Below are 27,821 nucleotides of genomic sequence, written 5' to 3' on the forward strand. Positions count from 1 at the left end.
ATGTAGGAATTTCCGCAGAGAAATACAATCTAAAAATCTGTTGCCCTGTTCTTTGAGGCATCCAATTATGATCTTTTGTCAGTGACAGTAGTTTCTGATAATACAGGATGCTGAAAAGATAATCCATAGCAGTTCTCCATTCCTTCAAATTTCATTTCCCCCTCTGCAGTGGGTCCAGTAAATATAACCTTGAAAAAATCGAAGGTATCTTTACAGAATTCCTCACCCTGCCAGTGCTGCTGGCCCAGCCAGTCTGGCCAAGACATTAATTGTTGGAAACATTTGATATGTGCGTTGGGAAATTGTATAGAATATCTCCACAGCTGTGCGTGTTCTCTCCGATAACGTGCCATCGTCCTTTTGTTAACATTTGTACTATAGAAATACAGCTATTTTTATATGTAGAGCTCAGAGGAAAATAGGGATAAATATAACAGATGTAACACTTATTTCCCAATATATAATCAAGATAGGCTGTTATTATAATTGTCACAGATTCTCTTTAAAAACATTTCACGTTCAGTTCCAAGCACTATAGACTCTGAAGTGCTGACAGGATGAAACTTCATTATTAATGTTGCACAAATCCCATGTAAGCCAAGACAAGCTCAGCCTTCCTAACATGCCATTTTGGGGAGCAAAAAGAACAAATTCCAGGTCCTTTAACTCCGATAAAACAAAAATTGTATCAGAAAGGGAAGAGTGCATGAATTACCACTCAGCCTTCAACCACTCTTCAATTGCACGATTTCTTCCTCGCTAGTATGTGCAATACATGGCAATTTCCCATGCTTTCCCCACTCCTTTGCTTAATTAACATGAAAAAGATGTTCCTTTCCATTATACGAGAATATTCTTTGCTTCTGTAGATGAGACTGTAATTAACGAGACTGCAAGAAAAGGGAAAAACAAGAAATAGGAGTCCTAAATTAATGAGATATTACAGATATTATGGATTAGAGCTGTTCAACCTTGCCAGCTAGAACAATAGCAGGGAGACAATGTCTGCTTTCTTCTGCTCATATTAAAACCATTTTTAATTAAAAGAAACAGATTGAGTGGAGAGGAAGGCTTTTCTTTTATTGCCTCTCCAGTAACCTATGATTTGGTGGGTTTTTTTCCTTTTTCTGCTCAAGATAACACAAAGGATGTTTGCCTAGCAATGCAATCGGTGGTGACAGGAGAAAGTCGGCACTCAAAATTACCAGGTTTGACTTTTCAATACATTTCATTATAACATCAATCACAAGCTGCCTTCCACACTGCTGTCTTAACCCCCCCAAAAAAACCCAATGGCTGGTTTCACAGGTAGTCTCCCCTCTTTCCCAGCACAGGGCTGGTAGAAAGCAGAAGCAATCCGCTGCCCCGTGCATGCCGGGCAGCAGCATCCCACCAGCTGAGCCACCCTTTAATTTGGAGAGATACATGCTAGGACAGCAACCAATTTAAAACAGCTCTTCCCGACTACAACAGATCATGAAAGATAAAGAGAGAAGCAGGGTGTGCCTAAAATCACCTTGAAAAATGACAGGGGAGCTGCTTCTGATGTACATACGTACCGAGAAATGACAGTGTGAATCACCTTGCGGTTCTTCTGCGCCTTGAGAAACATGAAAAAAGAATAAAATAGGTTCTTCAAACATGCAGAATGAATACGAAGAGAGACATTGTCTGTACTTTGACACCTGGTTTTAATGACTCACTGAACAGTAATAATAAGTATCAGACTAGAAAACTGGGGCATCCTTTTACCATGCAGAGATGGATTTTTTGTTTTGACTTTTTTCTTGTCTTCTCTATGTTCCCCCCTTGTGCAGCACGCTCCCCAAGACTTACCTTTTCACTGTGCAACTGACAACAAGCCTATTACTGTGGCAGGTAAAATCTATTGCTTCCTAACTAACATATCCCAAGCGTAACCTGCTCAAGACTTTTTGTAAGGCTTCCAACTCTCATAGTTGAAAACAGTGAAATTCCATGGAAAAAACCCACATACACATAAGCTGATTCCTCTTTCAAACCCATCATAATGTGGGTTTTTTTGGTGGTGTTTGGGCTTGGGGTTTTTTTTTGTTCCCCCCCCCCCCCCCCTTCTTTAAATACTTAAGAAAAAAGGATCAGGAAAAAAACCCCCAAATGTTCTCTTTTTTCCTTAGACTTCATAAGGCTGCTGAAAAGTCTAATTCTGCCTGCGGACACTGCAACACACACACAACAAACACCGTCTTGCAAACTAAATTTCACAGATCGTGGTGGGGACAGGTCTTCTGTATTTCGTTTTGGTACTACCTGCAGAAAAATACATCTCTAGTATATGACTGAGACTCCTGTGTCCTACGGGGACATAAGGAACAGTGGGAAATAAGAAATACTTGCCATGGAAGCAAGCTGTCTGTCTATTAACATATCGCTACAGATACGCACCCGTAGCAACACGCTCCTAGCCTTGGATGAGTAGCATTTTATGAGGTTTTTAAGCTTGGTTCTCTTGATTTCAGCTAAGCTCTCAGAAAAAGGAGGCAGAGTAAAAGCGCACACATCCCACAAGATTTGGTGTATTTGAGCTTTATTTTTTTGAGGAATAAAATATTTATATTTTGAAGTGAATCCAAGAGCTCTTACTGAGGGGGTGCAGCCAACATGATAGGTCCAGGCCTACGAAACAGGGAGGCCAGGATACTTCTGATGATTATCAGAGCACACCATAGTGGAGTTCTCACAGTTTACAGGTTGGGTACGAATATTTCACTGTACAAGAACCTGGGAAAGGTAATAATAGTGCCAGCAAAAAAATTATGACTAGAGGAAAGCCTTCAAGTGCTCCTGTAATAGTTGTTGATTGAATTTGCAGCCTGGCAAGACCATTTTCTGCTGTGGTGTCTGGTCAGTTGGTTGCTTTCCTCCGAGATCACTAAGATATGCTTATCATGGAAAATATTTCCAATCCCGCTTTAAAAGCTGATTTTTGAGAGACAACAATCTTAGCACTTGGCCTATGATTGCCTTTTTACATCTGCGTTATTATACCACTCGCACTCTCTCTATTTACTGTATGAAGTGTGGAAAGGTTTGTGGGCGGGTGTGCGCACATGACTTAATGAATGTATTTATGAATTAAAAACAGACTATAAAGTATAAAAGAAATGTTTAACAACTTACTTGTATGTATCTAAGCTTATGTTTCAAAGTTCTTTCCTATAGTCCTTCTAGCTTCGTGGAATATGGTAAATAGATTAACACTGAAAGATATAATATACAAAACCCCTCCCCTTGGCACCATGAATTAATCTGTCCTTACAGGCATATAATTATAGGAGTAGTCGAATCCTTCATGCTTTTTTGCTTGCTACAAAAACTATGTCTTATCTGACTCCCAAGTGAATAAACCGCTTTATAAGCTCAAAAGAAAATGCTCGTGTTATGTTAAGAACTGCATATTCTGAAAAGGGTTTTGAACTGCTGACAACACCGTTACTAACTGCTACGAGAAGAGCAACACAGACTTTTTTTTCCTCGTTCCCACGACGTAGCATTCTCCTTACCTGGCTGCACGCTAGAAGGACTAGAGCTATATCAATTGGCAAAACAAATACTTTTCCTCAAAAGTCACCGTCTAAATTATTTTCCTTGCTTTCAGTTGCAAAAATAAAAGGCAAAACAACTCCATAAAATGAATCCAAACTCATTACTTTAAGGTAGCATTGCATTTCAGTTGTTAAAAAAAATAGGATCACTGAGGCATTGTCTACACCTTCTCTCCTTTAGTGCTCTTCACTCAGCAATTAAAATTTGGATCTGTGAAAGCTTTGCAAACCTAGGGAAATAAAAAGATTTTCTCAGACATTCTTTTGGTTTTGCTCTGGCAGGCTTTTCTGAGTTAGTGAATTATTTTTCTCTACATAATAAGTCAAACTAGTATGTTTCCCAGAGGGATGTTCATTTCTTTTTTTAAGCACATTTTTTCCTAGTTAAAATGCTATCTGAAAGAAGGAGAAGGAAATGAGGAAAGGAAGGAGACAGATGTATCAATCACTGAACAGTTTTAAAGAGCACTGGCTGCATTATTTCCAACAAATACATTATGTCCCAATCCAGGAATAATAAGAAATTAGATATCACATATTATGCGTGAAATAAATCCAGCTTCAACCTCCTTTTTGATCGCCCAGGTCCATCAGGAGATGAGAAGAGTGAAAGGCGTAAGAAAGCACCTTCAGGTTACTGCAGGATGCAAACGCAGAGCGACATACAAACTAAAAAATCAGGCTTATTTCAACAGACTTCATAGTATAGAGTTGTCATATGTGCACCAAGGACTGGCAATGAAAAATTCATTTCTGACGCAGTACCATTTGCCCCATCAAAGGCAGTCCGATGATATTAAGGTTATTATACCCTGAGAACAAGACTCAGCTGGCACCACTAAATTTAGCTGAACATTGGGCCATGTGGGAATTTCTTACAGATGGCAGTCATCTCATCTGCACTGGAAAAGGTAAAAGCAATATAATGTCATTACTTGCACTGAGCCTTTGCCTGTCACATCTGCAGAGCAATGATACAAGAAGATTTTTTAAAGTGTTAGATTTTGCTCAAATAACATATAATGGCTTCACTCTGCATGTGAATAACCTAAGAAATGGGTCAGTTTATCAGCAGCTAAAGCCCATATATTTGAATGTGTTAACTTTGTAGAAGTAATGGATGTTTTATTATTAGAAATCACAAATGTTATCAGAGCTGTAAAGCCATTATTTAGCTTAGCACTGTTCATTAAGAAGCACTTTTAATTAAAAATACCTGGTCTCCTTCATTAGTGACATAATGGAATTAAGATGAAAAGGGGTCAATTTGGGGATTATTTTGAGAGTATTAATTAACTCAATTAATCAACTTCACTTAACAAATTCTGTCTTAGAAATGATAGCTAAGTTAATAGAGAATTATAGCCAAAGTGGGAATCTCATATTTGTTTGGGTTTAAATTTAGGAACCTAAATTAGAAACCTGATTAACAGAAGGTAAATTCTACCTGCCAAATTCACACTGAATTTTTGAGCTAGTTGGTGTTCAGATTTTGAATTCTGCAGCTCGTATTAATATGACACAGAAAAATACCCACCCAGGAAATCCTGTTCTGTCTTTGATGACCCAGGATGAAGAAAAATAGAGGAATGAGGAAGGGTTCCAAGTACGTACAGATCTCCAAAATCAAAGACCTCTCTTACTCAGGGATATAAACATTAAATGTTTTTTTAAAATCTGTAAACCCATATGTATTAATCTGTAACACTCAAACCCCCATTTTTTTAATGTGACACATTAATACGCATTGCATGGTTTTAAAATAGTTTGAAATTGTATTTATATCATCCAGTTTTCCTCAGTTTTGCCCACATGTAATGCAGGAGTAAATCTAACACGAATGTTTGTGAGACAAGATACTTCTTTTTGAAATGTAGTTTCTACTGAAATTAGAGAATTGGGAATCTTTTTCTTTGGGGAAAAAAAAAAGTATCATAGCACCAAATCCAGGATAATTGCCATTATGAACGCTATTTGCTTTAAAGGTACTGCTTGCTCTGAAAAGTAAGTTTTCTTCATTTTCATTACAACTCTGAAAAAGGGTAAGACTGTAAGCTGCTACCAACTCATTCTGGGCATGATTAAAAACATCCAAAAATTTGCAAACTATCTTTCAGTTTAAAAAAAACTATCACTCTGCCTAGTAGCTATCTTAATTAGTAACCATTAGATGAATCTTTGTGCATTCTTCTGTATATAAAATCAAAATCTCAGTGGTGAATTTCAAAGGAATGAAAACATTATTCTTTGTTTCTTCCCTGGGGATCTGCAATAGCTACAAATGTGATCCAACATTTAAAATTCTTTTTCATAGTGAAAATAGTATTATTTCAGAGGATGCTTAGAAATCAGTTCCTGGTTTGTGTCCTATCCTGTTTATTCTGACCAAGCAGAGTTTGAATGTAATGTGCATGAAAGAGACGTATTTACTCATTTACTCGTGCAAATGAAAGAATACATATAATTAGATATATATAGATACAAATATATAAAGAAAAGAATTCTTGATGTTACACACTACATAAGAATATGTTATACATACTATAACAGAATATACTGCCTATAATATAAAGGTGGACATATGTATTATAAATATATAACTTTTATATATAAATATAGTGTAAAGTATGGATGTTATATAAATACTATGTATTATAATATGTATTTTCTATTACTATATACTAATATATAAAATATATATAATATATATTGTTGTTGGGCATATAAATATAATATGTGCATGTTAATGCTAATTCTAATGCTTGTACTTCCCTTCAGGTCATCACAGAACATTTGCTGCCAGAAGCTTCACTGAAATTATATCGTTAAGAAATAATCTGGCTCAGGGATCCTAAAACAATCTTGAATTTTGAAACCTACTTTACGTGGGTCCTACTTCAATCGGTAATCAACTCTTTCCTTGACATCAATAAGTCTAGAGTTTGTTTGGGGTTTTTTTGCTTCATTTAATTTTCATCTATTTTTAAATTTTTATTCTTTTAGATGATATCTTCCACTGCATTTCTCAAAAATTCACTAGCTTGAACGTCAACCGAGGCTGTGATGGATTATGAATCCATAAAACCAAGAGTAAGTCAATAATACTTTTTAAGCAGCACATTTTCCCATATCACAGGAAAGATGTAAATGAGGTCGTCTTGTTTAACAGGCACTAAAGAAAGTGTGTTGAACACTCTTTGATAACTTCGCCAAGGCTTACGATTCTGAAACAGGCAGTTACGCTTGGTGTAATTTTAAAGGCTTTCATAGCAAAGAACAATATGGAAACTACTGCTTACCACATCCAATTCTGTATAAGGTTGTCTTTAATTACGAAACAAGTGCCACAGCAGTATTTGCTCAGAAGTATGCCTGCCACGGCACCCAAGACAACACCGAGGTTCAACACTAATAGTTTCTGACACGGTACCTGAGCCAGGATGTCAGCTGCTCATCCTGCACAGTCTGTGCCAAATCAGTTGTCCAAGTTCAGTGACCTGAGGAATATGAATAAATGTACCTGCTGAAAATGTCTTTCGTCAATGGGACGTGACCGCTGTATTGTGTTAGCACCTACTGTGGCGGGATTTAATAGCAACATAATCCTTGAAACCGACACTTCAGCCGACAGGTTGACGGTAGAAAAGACAGAAAGACGGGATGAAGAAAGTGAGAGGATATTATCTGACGCACAAAATGAAATCCTTCTGCATGTTAGTTATGTCACTTTATACTACAGGTCAATAGTTGACAGATGTTTAACCAAGTGTTTCTTAATATGCCAAAATGTTATTTGCTTATCATTGCGTTATTCAAAAGTATTCCTATTAAGTTACAGCTATGAAGTAAGACATATACATGGCAAATATCTGGGTTTCTATGTATTTGCTAACTATTATACAGTTTTAGTTAAGTAGTCCCCAACTGAGCATTGTATAGAGCAAGGCAGTATGTTTGCAATATGCGTGCATATACACCCATGTGCAACATCATAGAACGTTGCTCATCTGTTTTCAGGTGCACCGGCAAACTGGCAGGATTGCACGAACAAAACAGCGGACCTGATATTAACTTAAACTCTAGTCTTTGGGAGTGGAAGAACTGCCTATTTTAGGAGCATTCAACACTTCCAATTACAAGGCTTTGTTTTAAGAAGCTGCTAGCTTTCATTTTTTGCATCGATATTTCCATTTTGGACTTCTACCCCAGGTACAACCTTTCCTTTATTTTCTGCCAAAACAATTTAACTCATGTCCAATGTAAGCTCAGGGAAAACAGACCTTTTTTCTTCCGTGCCCCTGGCTTAAAAATAATAAAAAAATCCTAATGACCTTTCTGTTACATACTTTAGCAATGACTGGAAACATGTCAAGGATATACATTTTGTCACAAGTATCCTGTTGGGGTTTTTTTGTGCCATGTTTGCAAGACTGGAAAATTTACACTTTGAAATCTGTTGCCGGTGGGATCAAAGACCACCAACGTGGATTTTGTCTGTGTTCACCGTTTGCAATGCTCCCGTAGATTACGGAAAGTTAAAACAATTTATTGAAATAAAGGCTGCCTTCATTTTCCTAGAGGAGAAGGGAGCTTGGAGAAGCTTCACTACTGCCAGCTGGGGGAAAGCAAGAGAAGAAAGAGCGAGCTAGTGAGCAAGGCAGCCAAAGAAAAGCCTGCTGCAATGCACAGGGAGCAGCCCACAGCACGGCTCGTGGGTGAGAAAAGGCTTTTCTGGGTAAGCTGCAGAGGACAGCTGTCCAGATTTCCATGCCGCCCACGTATCGATGGAAAAGTGATGGGCTGAGGACAAGTGCAAAGGAGAAGACACAGCAGCAGCAAACAGACTTGTTTTCAAACTCCTTCTCATTGTGTCTTATTCAGGGGCTGTGATTTTCTGTATTTAAAAAGCTACTTGTTGACCATGGGTAACAGAGCCTAGATTTTTGGCTGTACCATTAAGGCAAGGGTGCGGGCAGATACATCTTAAGCTCCTGTCTGAGCGGGGCTGATGTAAATACATGCGTTTAGGAGATGCCAGCACCCACAGTTTATGTACGTACCTAAATACAGACTGAACTGCTGGTTTTGCTAATTTTGTTCCGTGGTTTCTTCTGAACGTCTGCGAAGTGTCCTGTATCTGTAAAAGAAGGCTTCCCCCCCCCCCCCCCCCGCCAACCACTACATCCATTTCTGACAATGATTTCAAATGAACAGTCACTTTTGTTTACTTTCATTTGGTTCCACATAGCTTGGTCACTAGGTACCAATACATAACTCTAATCTCTTGCAATTAGTGTTAATTACAGTATGCGAATCTATAAAATTGAACTATTAATCATGATAAAGTACGAAGAGATCACTACATCATTGCTGTAGTACAAGGTTGAACGTGCTGTGGAAAAATAAAATTCTCATTATCTTTCTTACTTTTCTGAATCAGTGTATAAAGAAGTTTGGGACACTATTGTTCCACTGTGCAAATCAAGGTGAAAGCATTGAAGTAAATCTCTAATATTATTGTACTTGAAAATAACTTAGAGAAATTGAAGGAAAAATATTTTCCGTTACAGAACACAGTTAGTGACTGTTTTGTTGGTCTGTTAATTTACATATGTGATTTACTTTAGGTGTGAGTTGTTCCATGGCTTGAATTAAGGCAAAAAATTATCTACTAAAATATCACAGTAGAATCAAGTTCGTTTTACAGATCATTAATTTGTATATTCTTGATTCACAGCACCTTTAAGAATATTTTGGAAGAACAAGTTAGTGGTATCTGGGTATGACTAATAATTAAGTTTTTTGGGGTTTTGTTTGTTGTTTTTTTTTTTTTTAACTATTCATTTGAATCAATCATTAATTCTTGCATAGCAGTGCATTTTAATACATATTTAATCACAAGTGTGCCAGCTGCAGTTGATTGCTTGGTCAACTTTAAAAAGAAACCCTAGAAGTAAAATTAAATGGCAACTACCAAGTAGGATTGCAAATGCAGTCTTTGCTATCTATTCTCATCACGAAACAGTTTTCTCTTGTGTTTTTAAGTGGAGCCAAAATGGGAATTTTTCTTATAGACACCTTTGTCAACATATATAGAAAAAGGAATGCTCAAAATGCTTAAAATAGAAGACAGACAAACACAATAGGTATTTCTAGCTATTATTAACTGTTTTGAGATTTTTCCAGAAATTCACCCATTTCTGGAGCTTCCCTTTAAGAAATAAAATTTGGATTTTTTTTCAACAAGCAAAGAAAATGTGCTAATATTTCATATGCTTCTATAACATTTTTTAATCTGAGGCTCTGCCTTAAAATTAAACTACCTCATCCCATACTGATATATTCATGTTACAGAAAGTAGCGTATAATCTCATTTGTACCAAAGTACTTCCAGAAGTGAGAGTGAGACAGCTTTCCCAAAGCCACAAGGTCAGGCAGAGACACAGAACTCAATGTCGTGGGGGTGCATTTCTTTTCCCCTCTGCGGGCTGATTTACGAACTCGGGAAGGCTCGCTAAGCCTTAGCCTAAGTGTAACGAGTCGGGCAGTTAAGCGACCCTTGACTGTGCCAGGAACTCTTACACATCTAAACCAGGGAGTTATGCTGTGCGCCTCAAGGACTCCCGCGTCCCAGCGGAGGCGGGGGACGGGAGCGGCCAGTTCTCATAACAACCTGCAGCCAGTTCTTTCTCATAACAACCTTGAGACACTACAATCCTCCCCTGACAGTCTTGGAGCATCCCATATCCATGTTTTGAGTTATTCTCAAACAGTCTCAGAATTTTCCAGCGCAGCTGTGATTCTAGCAATTTGTTGATGACAAAAGTCAATCATTGTGGGATATCTGGAAAGCAATGGACCCATAGTGAACAATCCAGACACAATGGAACTGATTCATCTGTGAGCCAGAGGCCTCTGCAGGCAGCAGGCCTCAAGGATGTAGCGAAGGTCAACTGTTGCTACAAGTTTGATGAAACAAGCACAAAAAGTAGAACAAGGTCGGGTATACGTGACTGAAAGCAGGATTCAAGACAGGACGCAGGCGGAGGGAACCATTCGCATGATCAAAAGACCTTATCCAATCAATCTATCGCTTTAGGCGCGTGGACAGCACATGCTAACCAATCAACAGATGGCTTGCGCATGAACAGGAACTAGAATGTATACTTAAACCAAGCTATTTGGGCAATAAAGTGGCATCTGCTTGATCACATTGATTGTGTGCAGTGTCTGTGACTTCCGCGTCGACAGATCATCTCCCAGACCTATAAGCAGCGGTACTAAGCGAATCCCTTTGAGCTCTCCTGGACCGCAGCGGGCTGTGACCAGCATCTCCCTCTGAGTGGGATGGGACACCTCTCAGAGCTCGCAAACTTTCCTGTTTGTGAAAATCGGAGGTCTGTCGCCAAAAACCGACACAGCCTGGGCTGATTCTCTTTGCAACTTAAGACTTGACCCTTTGCCCGTGGAGACAAACGCTGAAGCATTCGACGTGAAGATTTTCACTGACCTCGAGGGGAATTTTTAACAGGTATACCTCTTTTTCTCTCTCTTTTATTCTCTTACATGTATTTTTCTTAGTGTCTTTATGCACACACGTGTACTAACCTGAATAGTCTATAATAAGTAAGTTATAGCAAGTGTATTATAAGATATTAAGTTATAGCTAGTATATTATAAGATATAAGTTAATACTTTCAAATTTATACTTAAATTACTGTCGCGATTTTTATTCAACTGTGAATGAATTTTAGGCTGCTATTATGCTCATAATCCCTTTAGATGTAAACCGGTGACCAAGTCTGGAACTAGGAGTCAATCCAGCTGCCCTAGACTCCAACAGGAGTTTAGAAAGCAAGGGGGGCTTCTCTGAACTTCATGACTCAACGGGAGGGTCTTCCTTACCTTTTCCCACATTCCCTTTTACCCTATTATGGTTTTGGTCCCTATATAGATAAGTTTAGTTTGATTCTGATTTAATTTTCCTGAATGCATTCCATCCACGTACTAAGTAATACAGTGAACCTTGCCATCGAATTCTGTGAAGTCGCACTTTTATACAAATTTCTATTAAATAATTTTTTCTATTGTTAATACAATTGGAGGTGATTCTTTAAGTGATCCAACCCCCTCTTTCTCTCATTTTTAAATCCCCCTGTGACAAATATATCTTAAGTTTAATGTTCTAAGACTCAGTGAGAGCCTCCTTCGTTCATATTGAAAGAAGTTATTTAAATGGATAAGTCAGTCCTTCTGACCACTTTGTAACATATGCATCTGAACCGGACTGCCACTGTAATTTTTGGGTTTTATAGCCCATTATTTCGGAAAAAAAATAAATAAATACAAACTTCACAGGTTATCATATAACTGAATGAAAAACACCCAATGTATATAAAATTCAGTATGAAAGGTCAACAATGGGCTGGATTCATTCTCTTAGAAGCAGAGAAGCACCAAGACTTATTTTTATGCATCCTGATGATTAAAGCAGAAACCAAACTAATAAAATTAACTCAAGCAAAATGATCTGCCATGTTCTACTGCAGAAAATGACCCATTTTAAACACAAATAGGCTTAAGCATTTTTATAGCTTTTCAACAAGAAAATCAGAGGAACACAGTGTTCTATTTTTGTAAATAGGCATTGCCTTGATCTTTGTCATTTTGGTAAAGTGAACTCCTCTTAATTACAAATTTTCTAATGCAAATTAAAGTCTGACCATGGATGAAATCTCACTTCAGAATTTTTAATCTACATACGCACTCATGTATGTATATGCATATTTACATGTAAATTTATGTATATACATATATATAATATGCATGTATGCTTACAAATACATATGCACATAGATACGGATGGATAAAGAGAGATTAATTCAGAGAAGTCTATTACACAAAAGGAAAATTGAAACAGAAGTTTAAAACTTGAAACGATCTAAACTCTGTCTCATCCTCTTACAAAACAGAATATGTTTGGCCTGCTCTTAAACTGGAAATTAAATTGCTTTTAACTGCTAAACTTCAGAGCACTTAATAGAACAGCGGTCTGCCTCCTTATGTGTAATCCTTAATCACGGAGAGAAGGATATGGTCCATGACCTGGTTGCCAGGCAACCGCACGGAATTACAAAACATTTTCTGAAGATGTGCTGCCCTGTGGTATGACGAGGCCGCACAGGGAAACAAACCCAGTGACATGGTTCTCTCTGAACCTGATCATAAAAGGGGTTTAGAGTATTCTAGAGAGACCAAGTAAGTGCGACTGTGACTTAGATTGTATAAACTGAAGTTCCTTTATGACCATGTTCTTTATAATGTTGAGTAACTACAAATCAGAGGAAATAGCAAGGCCTATTTAGCTTCATCCCAGCGCTGGGATGTGAAACTACTCACTCTCACGGCTGGAATGAAAGAATGCTTATTGATCCACTGAGGGGAAAATATACACACCTTCGCTAGTGACAAGCAATGTTAATGCTTGGAAGCATTATTGTGAGGTTGGGTGGGTTTTTTTTCTTTCTTTTCAAAATCCTTGACTTCTACCACACAAACTCTTATACATTCCAATGTTCTCCCTAAAAAATTTCTTTTCTTTTTTTCCAGGTATAAATTGAAAAGAAGTTTTCTCTCAAACTGAGAAGGTGTTAATATGGTTTTGAACTGCACTTCTCTGAGATACAACCATGAAGGATAGATTTCACTCTAGACGTGTACCAACCTCTCGATACAAGACTAGAATCTTCAGATTAGCAAGATTTGTTAAGCCATACCTACCAAATAGATCAGATACACCTACACCATGTACAGATAAAAGATTAATTTATCCATCATTATTTTTCTTCATTCTGTATCATTATGTGGATTATTCTAAAAATAGTAGGTATGAAGATAAGCAGGGATTCCCCCAGTCATCACCTTCAAGAAGTCAAGCTGTTAATCACACTGAAAACGAGTGGCAATCAATGTCCCATCTGAAGGAAGTCAAGTAATCCTCCGACTAGACACAACTGATTTCTACAGCTTTAATCAAAGCAAGAGGATTAATTCTCCCCACCAACATAGCTTTGTTCAGTTCAGTCTCACCTGATCTTCACCGTCACCTAGGAAAAGGCACATACAAAAGTGAAAGCATACATGCATGCAAACATACCCCAGATCATGATCCCACAGCTAGAGGAAAGCTTCTTAAAAATAAACCTTCGGGAAACAAAACAAAAAGTAACCTTACAACACCCCACCCACCCCAATATTTTGTGTTGTTTTTCTGATGGTAAACAAATTTATTACATTAATTATCTGGTGGTGAAACACCAATTACATGATGCACATTCCCAAAAAGCAGAGGGCTGCTCACCCATTCACAGGTTTCATGTATGTTAAAACAAATAAATAAATAAAAGCAAGCTAGATTGTTGGTGACCGATAAGGTACAGGTTTTTTACAGTGCAGACACCAACCCCAAGCCATCCCTTGACACAGCAGTAATAAGCAGTTATGACAACAGTAGATATGCTGTCAGAACTGCTGAATTCCTCAGAAAGGTGAAACGAATGCCAGGTAGGACAGCTTACCTCATTCCTCTAGGATGCGTACGTGAAGACCCATGTGCTTTCTAGACAAATGACTGAAACGGTTTCAGTGACGTTTTCAGCCCATACCTTAGATATTTCAGTTCAGGTGTGTCATACGCAAAGAAATGTTGGTTTTGACATAACTAGAAATTAGCGCCACGTGCATATATGACAGGATCACAAGTCTCTTGCTCTGAAAATTTTGAAATACAGCAGACTGTCTTCAGCCAGGTTTGCTGTGGCTAGAACTGAAGTGCAGCAGGTGTCTGCTATGTGGCCCACATTTGCCTGAAACAAATGCATACGGTATTTGATAGGTACAGTTTGATGATGACTGATTTTAGGATCAGAAGTGATCCTTTCTGTTTTCTGATTTTGTGGCCAGGATTTCACTTCTTTTGACGCTTAACATGGATAATCTTTTCTTTGATAGTAGCACGACTTCGTTGAGCAGTACTTTGCCATCATTTGGGGTCAGCTCATGAGTTTCTTCTCTTTTCAAAATTGTTGTAATTTCTCCAGGCAGAGAAACCTACCATTCTGAAATATCTACCTTTGAGTAGAGGAGCATATACAAGACGTCAGGGTGAAATATTATTCACACCAGCAAGGAACAGACAGCTATTGGATGAGACTCTTGAAGGATAGGTAAAATCTTAAAAGGTGAAACTGAAGCAGAGTGCACCACTAAATGAAAGAAAAGATATGCCTATGTGCTTTTTAAACTGATTCAAAAGCAAGGAAAAGCAAACTAATACAAGTAAACTACTTTCAATCTAGTAAAAGTTGTAATGTGCTGCTGTGTGCAGTAAGAGGAAGGTGGGAGTTTACAAGTTACAACTGCTTAAAACACTTCATTGCAAGAGGAAAACAAAAAAGCATTGCATCAGGCAATTAACTGTTCCTAAGGCACTAGTTCTTGAACAATTTGCATCTCAACAAGACGAGGCATATGAATTCCTAAATTAGACCAATAATGACATACACGCAAAGAAGCAAAAGCATTCGCTCTTCCTTCTTCCCCCTTCCTTTCTGCTTTCTCGTCATAGGGTATGTGACCCATGAGAAACTGGAAGAACCTAGGAGTCACAGAGCTCACCCCAACCAAAATACTTCTCTCTGCTGGAGCGACCAAAGGCCACATGTAGTGGACAAAATGGGGTTTTACCATTTAAAGTATATTTATCCTGTGCATATCAGCACAAATGTAAGGGACGGAATTGACTTCCCATGACGAGTACTCAAAGCTGTAAAATTTTAACTCGGTTCTACCTGCAAAAATTTTTGCTTGGATCCTAAAAGCCATGACTCTATCTCCATCCCTTTAACTCTGCATTTCTGTCAACACATCAGTGCTCAAAAATGGACTAGTTGTGATAGCAGTTAGAAAAAAACCAACCAAACAAACAACTTTTATTGTTTAAGTAAGCAGATCTGAAATGGTATTACTGAAAGGTAAGTATACATGGACCCCCACTGTTCCATTTTTACAGTTGCTCTTATGAGTTGTATTGTACTTCAACTATGTTTACACAGATATTTTTTTCCCCCCACATTAACTGCCCCTTAATTCTTAATTTGATTTATAACCTAATCTGCCATAAAGGTACATGAAATAGAACAGACTGAGAAAATGCTTGAGAATGGCTGTTGTTTACAAAGAAACTAATATATAGTATGCAATTACTGACCAGGTTGAACAAGAGTTCAAAAACTAGACTGTATTACAAAGCATTTCTTCAAACATCCATTTTGGATTATTGCTGGAAGGTACTAATTGGTCTATTCTAGACTAATTTACAAACATTCATAAAATAGTGAAAAATGCATGCTTTAGAAACCCGGTACATTTCATGCCTCTGGACTAAAAAGAATAGGAAGATGGAAGCGAGTGATGGGCATTTTTAGTGTAGATTGGTAGTGCTTAGAGGTTTTTTTCTTTTGTACTAACAGACTCTTCAATTTTTTTCTCATTTCTTTCAGGTGATTTTTTATCTTCAGGTTTAGTCCACGGAGGGCTGTGCAACTTCTGTTGAAGGGGAAAATAGCATCAGTGTAAGCATTGCATACACGATATGCACATACATAAGCAAATTAAAAATTGTGTTAAAAATCCACGGCAACAGTACTCACAGAGCTGTGTTTCTGTTAAACTGATGTACCACTTTTAAACTACTACAACAGAATACGATATTTGTCAACTACATCTAGAAAAGGATCCTGATCTCTACTAAAGGAAACCTATTGAACAATCTTTGACAGTGCAAAACCATACAAGTCTGATGCTGCTTTATAATCGTGGTGATTTTTATCTTTTTCTCTTGGTCTATCAAATGAAGAGCTCAGGCGTGCAACTTGCTTAAGACTGTTCCATTGGTACCATGGCTGAATACAGCTTCACATCATTGCAGATATATAATTATTTTGGAAATTTCTCCCTTCTCCTATTCCCAGGGCTATGGACATCACATTATCAAATCAAGTCATTTGACTACTAGGGTAGTCCAGTTCTTCAGGTATTAAATAAGTTTTCAAATTGTTACCAACCAGAAGCCATTTTGAACAGATGAATAGCAATTAGGTACAGTCAAAGTCTGAACTGAGAAAGCAGGTCTTTCTCAAAAGCGTAAATATACTTCAAGTAATTGCATGCTTTACAAGACCGTTTAATAAAAACCCGAGAATTTCTCAGAAACAGAATACCTGAAAGCTTGTCTCTGCTTCTGCTGTCTTCAAACGAGATGTTGAATTATTGCGATTCCCCAAACACGTCTTGCCAACCTGTCAATACAAATGTCAGAGATAACTACTTCATATTTTTTCCTAAAATATTCATGGTTTTCAAAAAAATAAAAAAAACCACAGTGTTTTTTTTTAGCCTAGTTAATGAGATGGAGCAAAACAAAATTTTCATAGCTAGGCAAATCCCTTACTCCCATCGTCCCTATAACAGTCTAATGCGGCTGCAAGTTTAACAACTTAACGCTTACCTAACATGTTTTTTTCTCATGTTTAAATCTCATCACAAATAGTGAAGTTTATTCCTACAGTGGTCCCATGGAACCGATAAGTAATTATAATTGCCTGTGATGGGTGAGGAAATAGTAACAAACAGCTGAAAACTAGCATTAGTTAGGACTTCTCTATTACTATTCTCCTGTCTAAACTGCTAGACCTCTTAGGTATAACGATCCCTGAGTGGGGATATGTATAATAATTCCCTGAACGGGGAAGTCAGATGACTCTCAAGGTACAGAAAAGCTTGTTAGATTCATCACTGTTATTTTATTCCAGCAATAATGTCATTTTCTTTGCCAATATGCTTTTTAATATCACAGAAAACAGTCGAACAGCATAAATAAAATTAATTACACAGTAGATTTTTGAACCAAAGAGATCTCGTGTTATGAGTCTTAAGTAGAGATTTACCCAGCACTGAAATTTCTGCTGTAATTAAATTAAAATCCCTTCAGGAGTGGGATTAATGATGCCATAGGTGAAGAAAATAAAATGTGAAATACAGTAAAATATTGATAATCTTTGGTCATTACTTTAAAATGTGTTCACATTCGAATTTCTCTACTTGTTTTGCTATTAAAACTGATACATTTAAATGGAGGGAAAATAAATGAGGGCTTTTTTAAAGTCATTAAGACTCTTTCCAACATAACAGTAATTTTGTTTACTTTAAATTTTAACATAACACTTCCTCTGAAATATTTCCTGTTTAGCATAAGCCCTTCAAGATTTTTGAAGCTAAATCAAGCCTAGATAGACTATTTTTTACGCATTAGACATGATCCAACATATTAATGAAAAAAAGGTGAAAAAATAATTTGTATGTGGACATGAGCTTTGCTCATAGGAATATGAATGCAATCATGCCTTCAACAAGAAAATCCCAATAATATCCACTACAGGGTTTGCTGGCATTTCTGCAACTTTTTTTTTTTTTTTTTTATATTACAGTTGTTAACATTGGTCTAAGATAGAGTAAGCTATTTGTGTCAAGGACAGCAAAGGAATTGTGAAGAAAAAAAAAGATCTCTAAATGGTATGCTTTGAGGCTTTTTTTTTTTTGACAAACTTTCTTAAGAAAACAGAAAGTAAATCTGAATTCATCCTATTGCACCTAAAATCGCAACACAATAAAAATTACCTGACTCAGTAGAGAACGCTGAAAATAAACACCCTAATATGAAAATTATATGTCAAGAAATTTTATAAATATCCATTCAGTATAAATGACATTAGATTGGAGTTAATTAAAAAGTAAGAGATTGACAAGGGGGATGAAAATCCATTAAGTTTTTGCACTCGAGAAATTCTGACAGTCCCTTGCCTGTAACAAAGTTGATCTACGAACAGGTGTGAATACGAAAATGAAACATGTTATTAAGAAAACTACTTGGAGAGGAGATGGCTGCCTCCCTCCTGAAAGCTTCTAGAGAGACGGTGGTACTGCCAAGGATTTTATAGTACTTCAGGGGGGCTTTAGTCATGTTTAAGCTACTGAATTGAGCCTCTGAGATGGTGCATTTGAAGTGATTGACGGTGGGGACTCTTTTTCAAATTTTTCCCCCTATACACAATAGCTAATAAAAGTTGGATTAATATTACATTATAGGGAATAATCAGGGTACTATTGATTAAAAAAAATAAATCTATTGATAAAGCACCTACTCCTCCTTTTATGAAAAAATCAGATAACAACAGGTGGTTTACATTCTAGATAAATCTTAAAGAGTGAGATGACAGAGAGTAAGAATTTTTAATAAAATTTTAATACTTCAAAAGCTTAAAAATGTGGTCCTGGCAGGACTTGTGTTAAATATATTTACTAGCGAGCCAGATTAAAAAAATGTTTTCAGCTTAGTCATATTTAGAAAAATTTGAGGGTTTCAGAGACTTCTAGATGAGCAGCTTGAGGACAAAAGATGTTACAGGTCAAAAAGAGGAACAGCCTTGCAGGTTGTGTAATGAAGAGGACAGAAATAATGCTAATGAAAAAAAGATCATTTACAAATCCATAATTTACTCTAACTGTACACACTAAAAAATATTCAGATAATCTATTTCACCAAGACAATACATAGGAGATAGGAATCCAAAAATATTAATTGAAATTAAAAATATACGTCAACATTTAAGACATATACAAAAGAAAAAAAAGTTTGCCTTAGAGAAAATAAAAGCTAATGATATAAAAATGCTTTATAAGTGACTAATCTTTCATACTCTTTTCACAGACCAGATAACAAAGGCCATTTTGGTAGGAAAACAGCAGTGAAGATTTATGTCTGAAGTATTTTATATTTGTTCACTCACATTTGTTTTCTTTTTAGTAACACACCATATGGATCACTGTTGGAGAAAAATAGTAGAATGGGACATTTTTCTAAACAAAGCAACTCCTATGTCTTTATGTTGTTAAATCATAAAACATTCATTATTGATTCCTTGTCCCAGTGAAAACTTGTATATCATTAACAAATAAATTACAGATTGAACAACAGCGATGGCTTTCAATATGCCATCAGTTAACAGCAGCTCAATAGCCAGAATTGTAACCAGTCACTATGGATGAGCTGTATACATCCACTGGCTCTCGGCTTTAAGTCAGTTCAGTTCTTAAAGCTGAGACAGATGGGTATAACAGTGTCGTGGTTTAACCCCAGCCAGCAGCTAAGCACCACGCAGCCGCTCTATCACTCCCCTCCCCAGCTGGACAGGGGAGAGAAAATACAGCAAAAGGCTCGTGGGTCGAGATAAGGACAGGGAGAGATCACTCAACCAATTACCGACACGAGCAAAACACACTCGACTTGGGGAAAACTAACTTAATTTATTGCCAATCAAACCAGAGTAGGGGAATAAGAAATAAAACCAAATCTTCAAACACCTTCCCCCCACACCTCCCTTCTTCCTGGGCACAGCTTGACTCCTGGATTCTCTACCTACCACCTGCAGCAGCGCAGGGGAATGGGGTCAGTTCATCACACGTTGTCTCTGCCGCTCCTTCCTCCTCGGGGGCAGGACTCCTCACACTCTTCCCCTGCTCCAGCGTGGGGTCCCTCCCACGGGAGACAGTCCTCCACGAACTTCTCCAATGTGGGTCCCTTCCCCGGGCTGCAGTCCTTCAGGCACAGCCTGCTCCAGCGTGGGTCCCCAATGGGGTCACAAGTCCTGCCAGCAAACCTGCTCCAGCCCGGGCTCCTCTCTCCATGGGGCCGCAGGTCCTGCCAGGAGCCTGCTCCAGCGCGGGCTTCCCACGGGGTCCCAGCCTCCTTCGGGCATCCCCCTGCTCCGGCGTGGGGTCCTCCCCGGGCTGCAGGTGGAGATCTGCTCCCCCGTGGACCTCCCTGGGCTGCAGGGGGACAGCCTGCCTCACCGGGGTCTTCCCCAGGGGCTGCAGGGGAATCTCTGCTCCGGCGCCTGGAGCACCTCCTCCCCTCCTTCTGCACTGACCTGGGGGTTTGCAGGGTTCTTTCTCTTACATGTTCTCACTCCTCTCTCCTGGCTGAAGTTTCTGTTGCTCAGGGTTTCCCCCCCGCCTTCTTAAATCTGTTCTCCCAGCAGCACTACCACCATCACCGATGGGCTCGGCCTTGGCCAGCGGCGGGTCCGTCTTGGAGCCGGCTGGTGTTGGCTCTGTCGGACATGGGGGAAGCTTCCAGCAGCTTCTCACAGAAGCTGCCCTTGTAACACCCCCCCCCCCCACACACTACCAAAATCTTGCCACGCAGATCCAATACAAACAGCAACTCCTGCTATAACTGTAAACTGGGTTTAACACAACCTAAACTGAAACCTACCCATATACACCCTCACGCATATATACAAACACATGCCTATATACATACACACCTGTGTATATATTTATATGCTTCTCTATTTATGTGCAGGTATATGTATATATAAACACATAAATATACAAACATACCCCCCCCCCCCGCTTTCCCTCAGCTAAAGACCACCTCAGATAAATGGGGAGATATAAAACCAATGCACTAGAATAACTTTCAGAGCCATGAGTGACATACAGGCAAAAAAAGCCAAATATTACAGGTTTTTTTTTTTTCCGCTAGTTCCCTCTGTGCCCAGTGGTGGAAAGAATGTTTTGTTTGCTCTTCTGAGCGAGTCTCTCTTTGTCAGATTCACTCCTGTGAGAGGTATGCTAATTACAGAAATACAGAATGATAGCTTGACGTGGTGGAAACTAGCAAAAAGCAAAAATAATTGCTTTTGGAAAACAAAGGGGCTGAAACATTGTCAGCATGGTTTTTCTATTTTACGAAGATCAGATTTTAGAAGTGCCTGCTGGAAGAGATACTGGGATTTTGCCAAGTTCCGAATCGAGATTTTGGCGTATCAGGGACACGAGGGCAAACTCGTACCTGGGTGTTTCTCCCGCAAGAGCAGGCGCTCCAGCAGCCCTTTTTGGAAGCGGGAGGGTGAGGAAGAGGAGAAGACTGGGAAGATGCCGACTCTGAAAACCTCTATGCAGGACAGTTACGTTTCCAATGCGCAAACCTTCTAACACCACGGAATAGAGGGGAGCGCACCCTTATCCCTCGTAACTCGCTATCTTCACTCCTTGCACTGCCAAGGAGGACGAAGCACAGTACAAAACGATTCCCCCCTCAACGTAGGCTTGTACAGAGATATACGCACCTGGGCAAAAAGCAGCTTTCCCCATTTCTCTCAGAGATCAATTGCTGTTCTTCCAAAGAATTAATATTTTTTAGAAAGATTATTACTAGGAAAGCTAATAAAACGCTAAGACTGTAAGACTAAAAACATCCAAGTAGAATCAATGTTCAGAAGGTAAAAAAAAAAATAATGAAAGGCAGTAAGTCCCAGAAAAAAAAAAAGGTCTCAAGGCAGTCTTGTTAGTTTAATGCAACACCATTGACTCCTCTTGTACGATCATAACAAAGCAGGTTGTATTTAAAACCTTGTCAGCAATACTTCAAGGATGCTCTGGTTTTCATGCCAAGTGTAACACAACATTTCACAGTATGGACTGTCTCCCCCGCTGTTGTGCGGAAAGCTGTATGGAGAGGAGTGGGAACATTGCACAGAAGATGAAAGAGTTTTGTCTGCACATAATCTCTATTGGTCACAGATAAGTTTTAGATCTGCGCTGGCTTCATGGGAGGGCAGGGAACAGGCACTACTGTTCTGTCACCATCTGAACAAGTCCCAGGTAACTCAGCAGGCAACACAGTCTCATATCTCAACCTCAGTGTAATAATTTAAAGTTTGGAATAAATATGTAACCATTTCTTGCCTGTCCCCCTTCTTAGTGCTTCCAGAGAAGTTCATCCAGGCTTTTAAGCTACATACCGAAAATTTAAGAAAATAGAAAAATTTCTAACACCCTGGGGAAAATGAAGACACCGTATCCAGATGACTGCCCTTTGTCCTTTAGCTAATGTCTTCCCAGACATCCAGAAGCATAGTACGTGGCTCTAGGGTCAACATAACAATACAACATAATAACATTGGTTATATTTTCTTATTTGTGCCTGTAGTGACAGGTGGATAAAGAATGCAGATCAAAAGGCAGAGGACATGGGAGAGGCGGACAAGACTAAATACCTGGGAAGCTATAAAGTAAGGAGAAGGTAATTCCACATGCATGGTTTGGTCTACCTGAAACATATCGACGAGCAAAATATTGCAACATTAAAACCAGTGCAAATTACTGTTAGCATGGTGAAAAGATGTCTTTTAATGCAAGATCTTGCTAAAAATACTTCAGCGTACTGTTTTGCATTTAATGAAACCGACAGCAAAAAAGCTAACAACATTCTAAATTTCTAACTTCATTACCAAAGTCTATTTCCTGCCACTGGCATTTAGAACAAACCAGACACTTTATCCTTAACTATGTTCTGTGCTTTCTTCTGCATTCCTTTAAGGAGATTGAGGGTGGCAGTTTCAAAGGGAACAGGGATGGTAGACTAACTCCGGGTCCCCTTCAGAAGCACAGTCCTCGTGTTCCCTATATCAATACGCTACTGCATTCCAAATATTTCACAAAATCCCCATGTGGTGTCCAGGCGTTGAAAACAAAACGCAAGCTAAATGCATTTTTACGCTAAATTCTCAATTCTCCAATTTCTCGTTATACTTTAAACTGATGTTTTGGAGATTCAAATAGCATTTGCTTTATTCATTGGCCACAAACTGCTTACCTCACCGGGTTGGAAAGAGTATTTGGACCATTCCCTTGTTTTCCTCACCCAGCTAAGCTTAACATTCATTAAAGCTTTAACTGCAACTGTCACATCTATAGGTTCATCAGAGATGAGGAGAGATTCTGCTATTGATATTTTCTTCAGTTCCTAAGGACTTCTCAATCAAGTACGTTTCGTCCTAGCTTCATTAACATGTGCCCACACAATCAACCTCCTTTTTCTAGCTTCAGGAAGCAAACCTTCAATACTTATAATTGCAGCCAGTAATCATCCAAGTACATGGTTATTAAGTAAATGTTGACTAGTTCTTCAAGTAGTTTTATGGCTCAGAGCAGTCAAACAAGACAGAAAGATGCATTTCTCTGAAGCTTAGTCTCTTGCCTTCTCTTTTTTCCCCTCTTCCCTAATATTTCCTTATTTTAATAAAAATTATAATAATTTCATGTGCTGTATCTAACCATCAGTGACAGATCCCAGATTTTCACCCGTGAATGAATTAATTTTACAGAATAAACTCTGTATTTTTGTGTGGAAACATTCTTTACTTTGCTATTAGGTTGTTCTGACTGGTATTTCCAGTATGTCTGCCATATATTTTGTAATTATGGGCACATTTGTAAGACAAACATTATATTCATTAAATTACATATGCTGTATTTTTATCATAAAACATCAAGAAGGATCTAATGTTTGAACACTCAACTTTAAAAGCTCTAGCACACAGCAGTCAGAATTCCAAGTAGTGAAAGCAAAACCTTTCCAAAGGAAAAGGCTTCAGGAAAAAGAAATTCTGGAAAATTATATTCAAGTGTGTTTGATAGTTGGCTATGCCATTTCACTGTTTTCACTGTTATTAACTCTCTTCAAATTGCATAGTTTCTTCTGTTGAGTGATGTTGAACGCTTGTCACTTGCTCTACATAAACTTTAAGAAACACATTAACGATCTATTTGTGTTTGTAAAATAAAATTTTCATACGAGTGCATTTTGCTTTAAGCAATACTTTTTGTATATACAAGAGGAAAAAAGTATCAAGAACAGTAAGCGAGAAATTTAACAAGACGGAAAAATGGAGGTGGGGCATATATATTGAAATACTGTGGCACCTTTATCAATTTAGCATGCAGTTTGATTAACGAAGGATCTTTGTATGAAATTCTGATTACAAAATATGCAGCTTGATCAGTAAAGTATGGAAAATTTCGGAAGTTACAGTATTCAGTTCGCCTAGCAAATTATACAGCAGAGCTGGAGAGGTTCACAGCTAAATGTATAAATTATAAAGGTGGATCAGCCAAGTGTGCATCTTCATTTAAAAAGAATTTTCAAAAAGCCAGTTCAAGTTCAGCATGTCCCTTGGCTATTAATCTATGCGATTTGATCCACAAACCGCTGAACAATGTAACTAGAAGGGTATTCCGCTGCATCAACGCAGCAAATAAGAACTGGCTTTATTGCTCAAATAATCATCCAACGTATCACAAGTGGACAGGAAATCAAGAAGTTTAAATAAGTGATATTACATTCAGCTTTTACCATTAGAAAATAATTCCGCTGCTGCTAAAGGGTATCACAGAGATTTAGTAGACCAAATATTGCAGTTTCAGCCTTCCTTCGCGTCACTACAGACTTCAGCAGGCACTAAAGCAGGTATGCGGGATGTTTGTAGAGTACGATGGACAAGTACTGAGCTAGTTCTGAAGAAACTAGACCAGGTACAGGAGAAAAGGATGGCACGGTTAGGTCAACCGACAAACTAGGTATCTTAGTCGTCATTAGCCAAGTTAGGTCCACAGTTTATTCAAGGACATGTTTTATCAGTTTTGCTCATGAATTTATTACAGATCTGTATTTCAATCTCACCCTCACTGTTTAGAAGAAAGATATGCGAAGATGAGGCGTATGTGAAGCGTGCACGTACATTTTCATAAGACGCTTCTGCAGTTTTTCATATCCTTCTCCTATTTTAGAGCACAGTGTACCGAGCGGACAGTTAAACTAAGACTATGTAAGTTCTTATGACCTTCGTAGTCCTCATTTAGGGAACTGAATTACTGAATTCACTTTAAGAATTTTATCAGGTTGAAATTTTGTTATAATGATGATTTCTTTTTTCCCTTATTACTCCATTGGGAAAGCAATGGGAGAGTACAATGCAATCAAAGCTCTGCCGTTGAAACTGATAGAGAAAAATGAAGGAAAATGCTGTGGTTGCTTAGAAACATATACAAGTTTTGTTCCAATACTCAGTGTCCTTTGTCACTGAATGATTAATGAACATGCAGTGTTTGTTTACTGCAGGAAATTAAGGCAGTAAATAAAAGCACTATCACTTTTATTTATCAGAGAGGACTCTACAAGGACAAAGAGCAAGAAATCTAAGATGGGAACAGAGAACAAAGAATCACTTCATAAATAGTTTGATGTTTTAGCACTACCAAATAGGTGGTTTTAAATGACTTGTTACATGCATAAGAATGATTTGATATGAAAAAGGGACCAAGTACGCTCTGGTGTAAAAGTGAAAAAAAATCTCCCAATAACTTCTGGGAAGAGGGAAAAAGGAAATGATACTGGGGAAAAGAGTTCTGCAGAACTCTGGTTCTGCACAGAGACTTTCAGGAGCCAGTCATAGGGAAAACATCTCTGGACAAGACTAAGAAAAAATAGTATTGACAAGATTCATCTAATAAAACATAATAATAATCTAAATAATGGAAACTTTTAAGAGAAAACTGGAGTTCAGATTTTTTTTTTTCTTTGACAAATCTCAGATGGTTTGAAATAATCAAGATGTATTACAAGATATCCTACCTACTTCTGGCTGCTACATGTCCCATGTCAAATTTCATGACAACTAAGGTATCAGCAGTATCTATTTTCAAAACCAGCTAATATAATTTGGCCTGCCTGTATCCCATTTGTAAACAAATCATCACTTGTATTCATCCCGATGTAAACTACATTAATCATTACGAACATGCTTAAAACCATAAAGAAGAAATTGCAGTAGGATTACAAATTTGAGACAGAGAGAGGGAAGCTTAGCCATACAGACTAAAAAATACTGGTTGAGACCAGCAACTAGCTTTTTCCCTGTATTTTTTGCCTTAACAACTGAAACATTGCATGTTCTTCTCTAGCGAGGGTTTACTACAGTAGTTCTTCCAAAACATAAATCACGTTTTGTTTATCAGAGAGACAATCGGAAGATCTTTGCAAAGCTCTGAGAAAGCGTTGCTGAAATATTAGGGTTCTAAGCAACATTTTGGTTTTAAGCATATTTATTGAGGTCCTGTTCTTTTGTCTTAGCCTCATCCTTCATTTTTTTTTCTTAAACAAATGGCACATGAGAACCTGTCATCCAGCCTATACTTCCCTCATTGGGAGTTTAGCAGCTGTAAAAACTTCTGATAAAAACACACACAAACACACACAACCAAATAATGATAAAATTATGACAAAAACTCTAATGTATTCCCAAGTCTGGAATTTCCTCAAAGTGATAGTGTTCACAGGTAGAAATCTCAGCTTTGTACTACTGAAGTAATATGAACCTTTAGGAAAATAAATTGCTTCTAGTTCTTTCAGGATTTAAGGTGGTATCTCTGAAGTCATCATATGAGGGTTAATTGTGGAAAGAGACATTTTTAGTTCATTTCTCAAAAGTAATTAATTTGAATTCTTCCTTGTCTCTAAAAAAATACCTATCTGTTAACATAAGATATAAAAAATAATAATAAAATGTGGGAAGCAGTTACCAGCTCAGTCTCACCATCTGCACTGTTATTATGTCCCATGCAGTCCACATTCAGATGGACAGTGTGTGTAAGAGAGAAAAAAAATTTCAACTTAAACAACCAGGAAAATTACTTTACTCGTCACTGTGAGCAACCCACAGGACAATAAGTGGTCAAGGTAGGTCCTTGGACTTGTAAAATAGTTGGAACAGTTGTGAAAAATATATTTTAATGCTTTGGTTCTCTTTGAAAATTTTGCTGCCTTTCTTTAATCAATCCTTGGGTTTATCAAAAAACTTTCCCATTTTCATAAGTGCAGTTTGTGTGGTATTTGAAGCGAAATCAGGGGATTCTGACAAACTGGCATGTTTTATTCTCCCGTGACAGGCTCCAAATGAGCCATTGACGAAAGTTCAAGCGTGGAATCCTGGGAGGGAGGACGGATTTCCCATAAAACTTCACAGGTCAGCGGGGAGATGGTAGCATAGAAATGGAGAAAATTCTCTGAGAAAATAATTATTTAACGTCCCTCTGGCAAGAAAATCCAGTACTTTGAATGCAGCCACAATTTGAAAATAAGTATTTCTCTAAAACATTATGTATATTGTGTATTACCTGAGCTATATGCGTAGATCTACTCTTTCACTTTGAGGACCGACCGGACTGTTGCAGTTTGTCCGGCGGGCCAGAGGCCATGCTGCTGCACTTCCCAAG

The 27,821-nt window shown here is 38.1% G+C and overlaps 1 protein-coding gene and 1 long non-coding RNA gene across 3 annotated transcripts in view; one reads left to right on the forward strand and one right to left on the reverse strand.

The window, feature by feature from the left end:
- The first annotated feature begins 10,848 nt into the window (after nt 1-10,848).
- Nucleotides 10,849-15,319, forward strand: LOC115351954. Its single transcript, XR_003926958.1, has 3 exons — nt 10,849-11,115; nt 14,684-14,809; nt 15,211-15,319. It is a non-coding gene; the product is annotated as an uncharacterized LOC115351954 (long non-coding RNA).
- Nucleotides 15,320-15,544: 225 nt separating this feature from the next.
- Nucleotides 15,545-27,821, reverse strand: part of LUZP2 (leucine zipper protein 2) — a 327,671-nt gene continuing 315,394 nt past the window's right edge. For both annotated transcript variants that reach the window (XM_030039445.2, XM_030039446.2), the window contains exons 13-14: nt 16,865-16,942; nt 15,545-16,190 (exon numbers count right to left, since the gene is read on the reverse strand). In XM_030039445.2, coding sequence (XP_029895305.1) covers nt 16,086-16,190; nt 16,865-16,942 — 183 coding nt within the window. In that variant the 3' untranslated portion in view covers nt 15,545-16,085. The remainder of the gene's footprint in view (nt 16,191-16,864; nt 16,943-27,821) is intronic.

This window comes from Aquila chrysaetos, chromosome 16, assembly GCF_900496995.4.
Source record: "Aquila chrysaetos chrysaetos chromosome 16, bAquChr1.4, whole genome shotgun sequence".
NCBI classification, from domain to species: Eukaryota; Metazoa; Chordata; class Aves; order Accipitriformes; family Accipitridae; genus Aquila; species Aquila chrysaetos.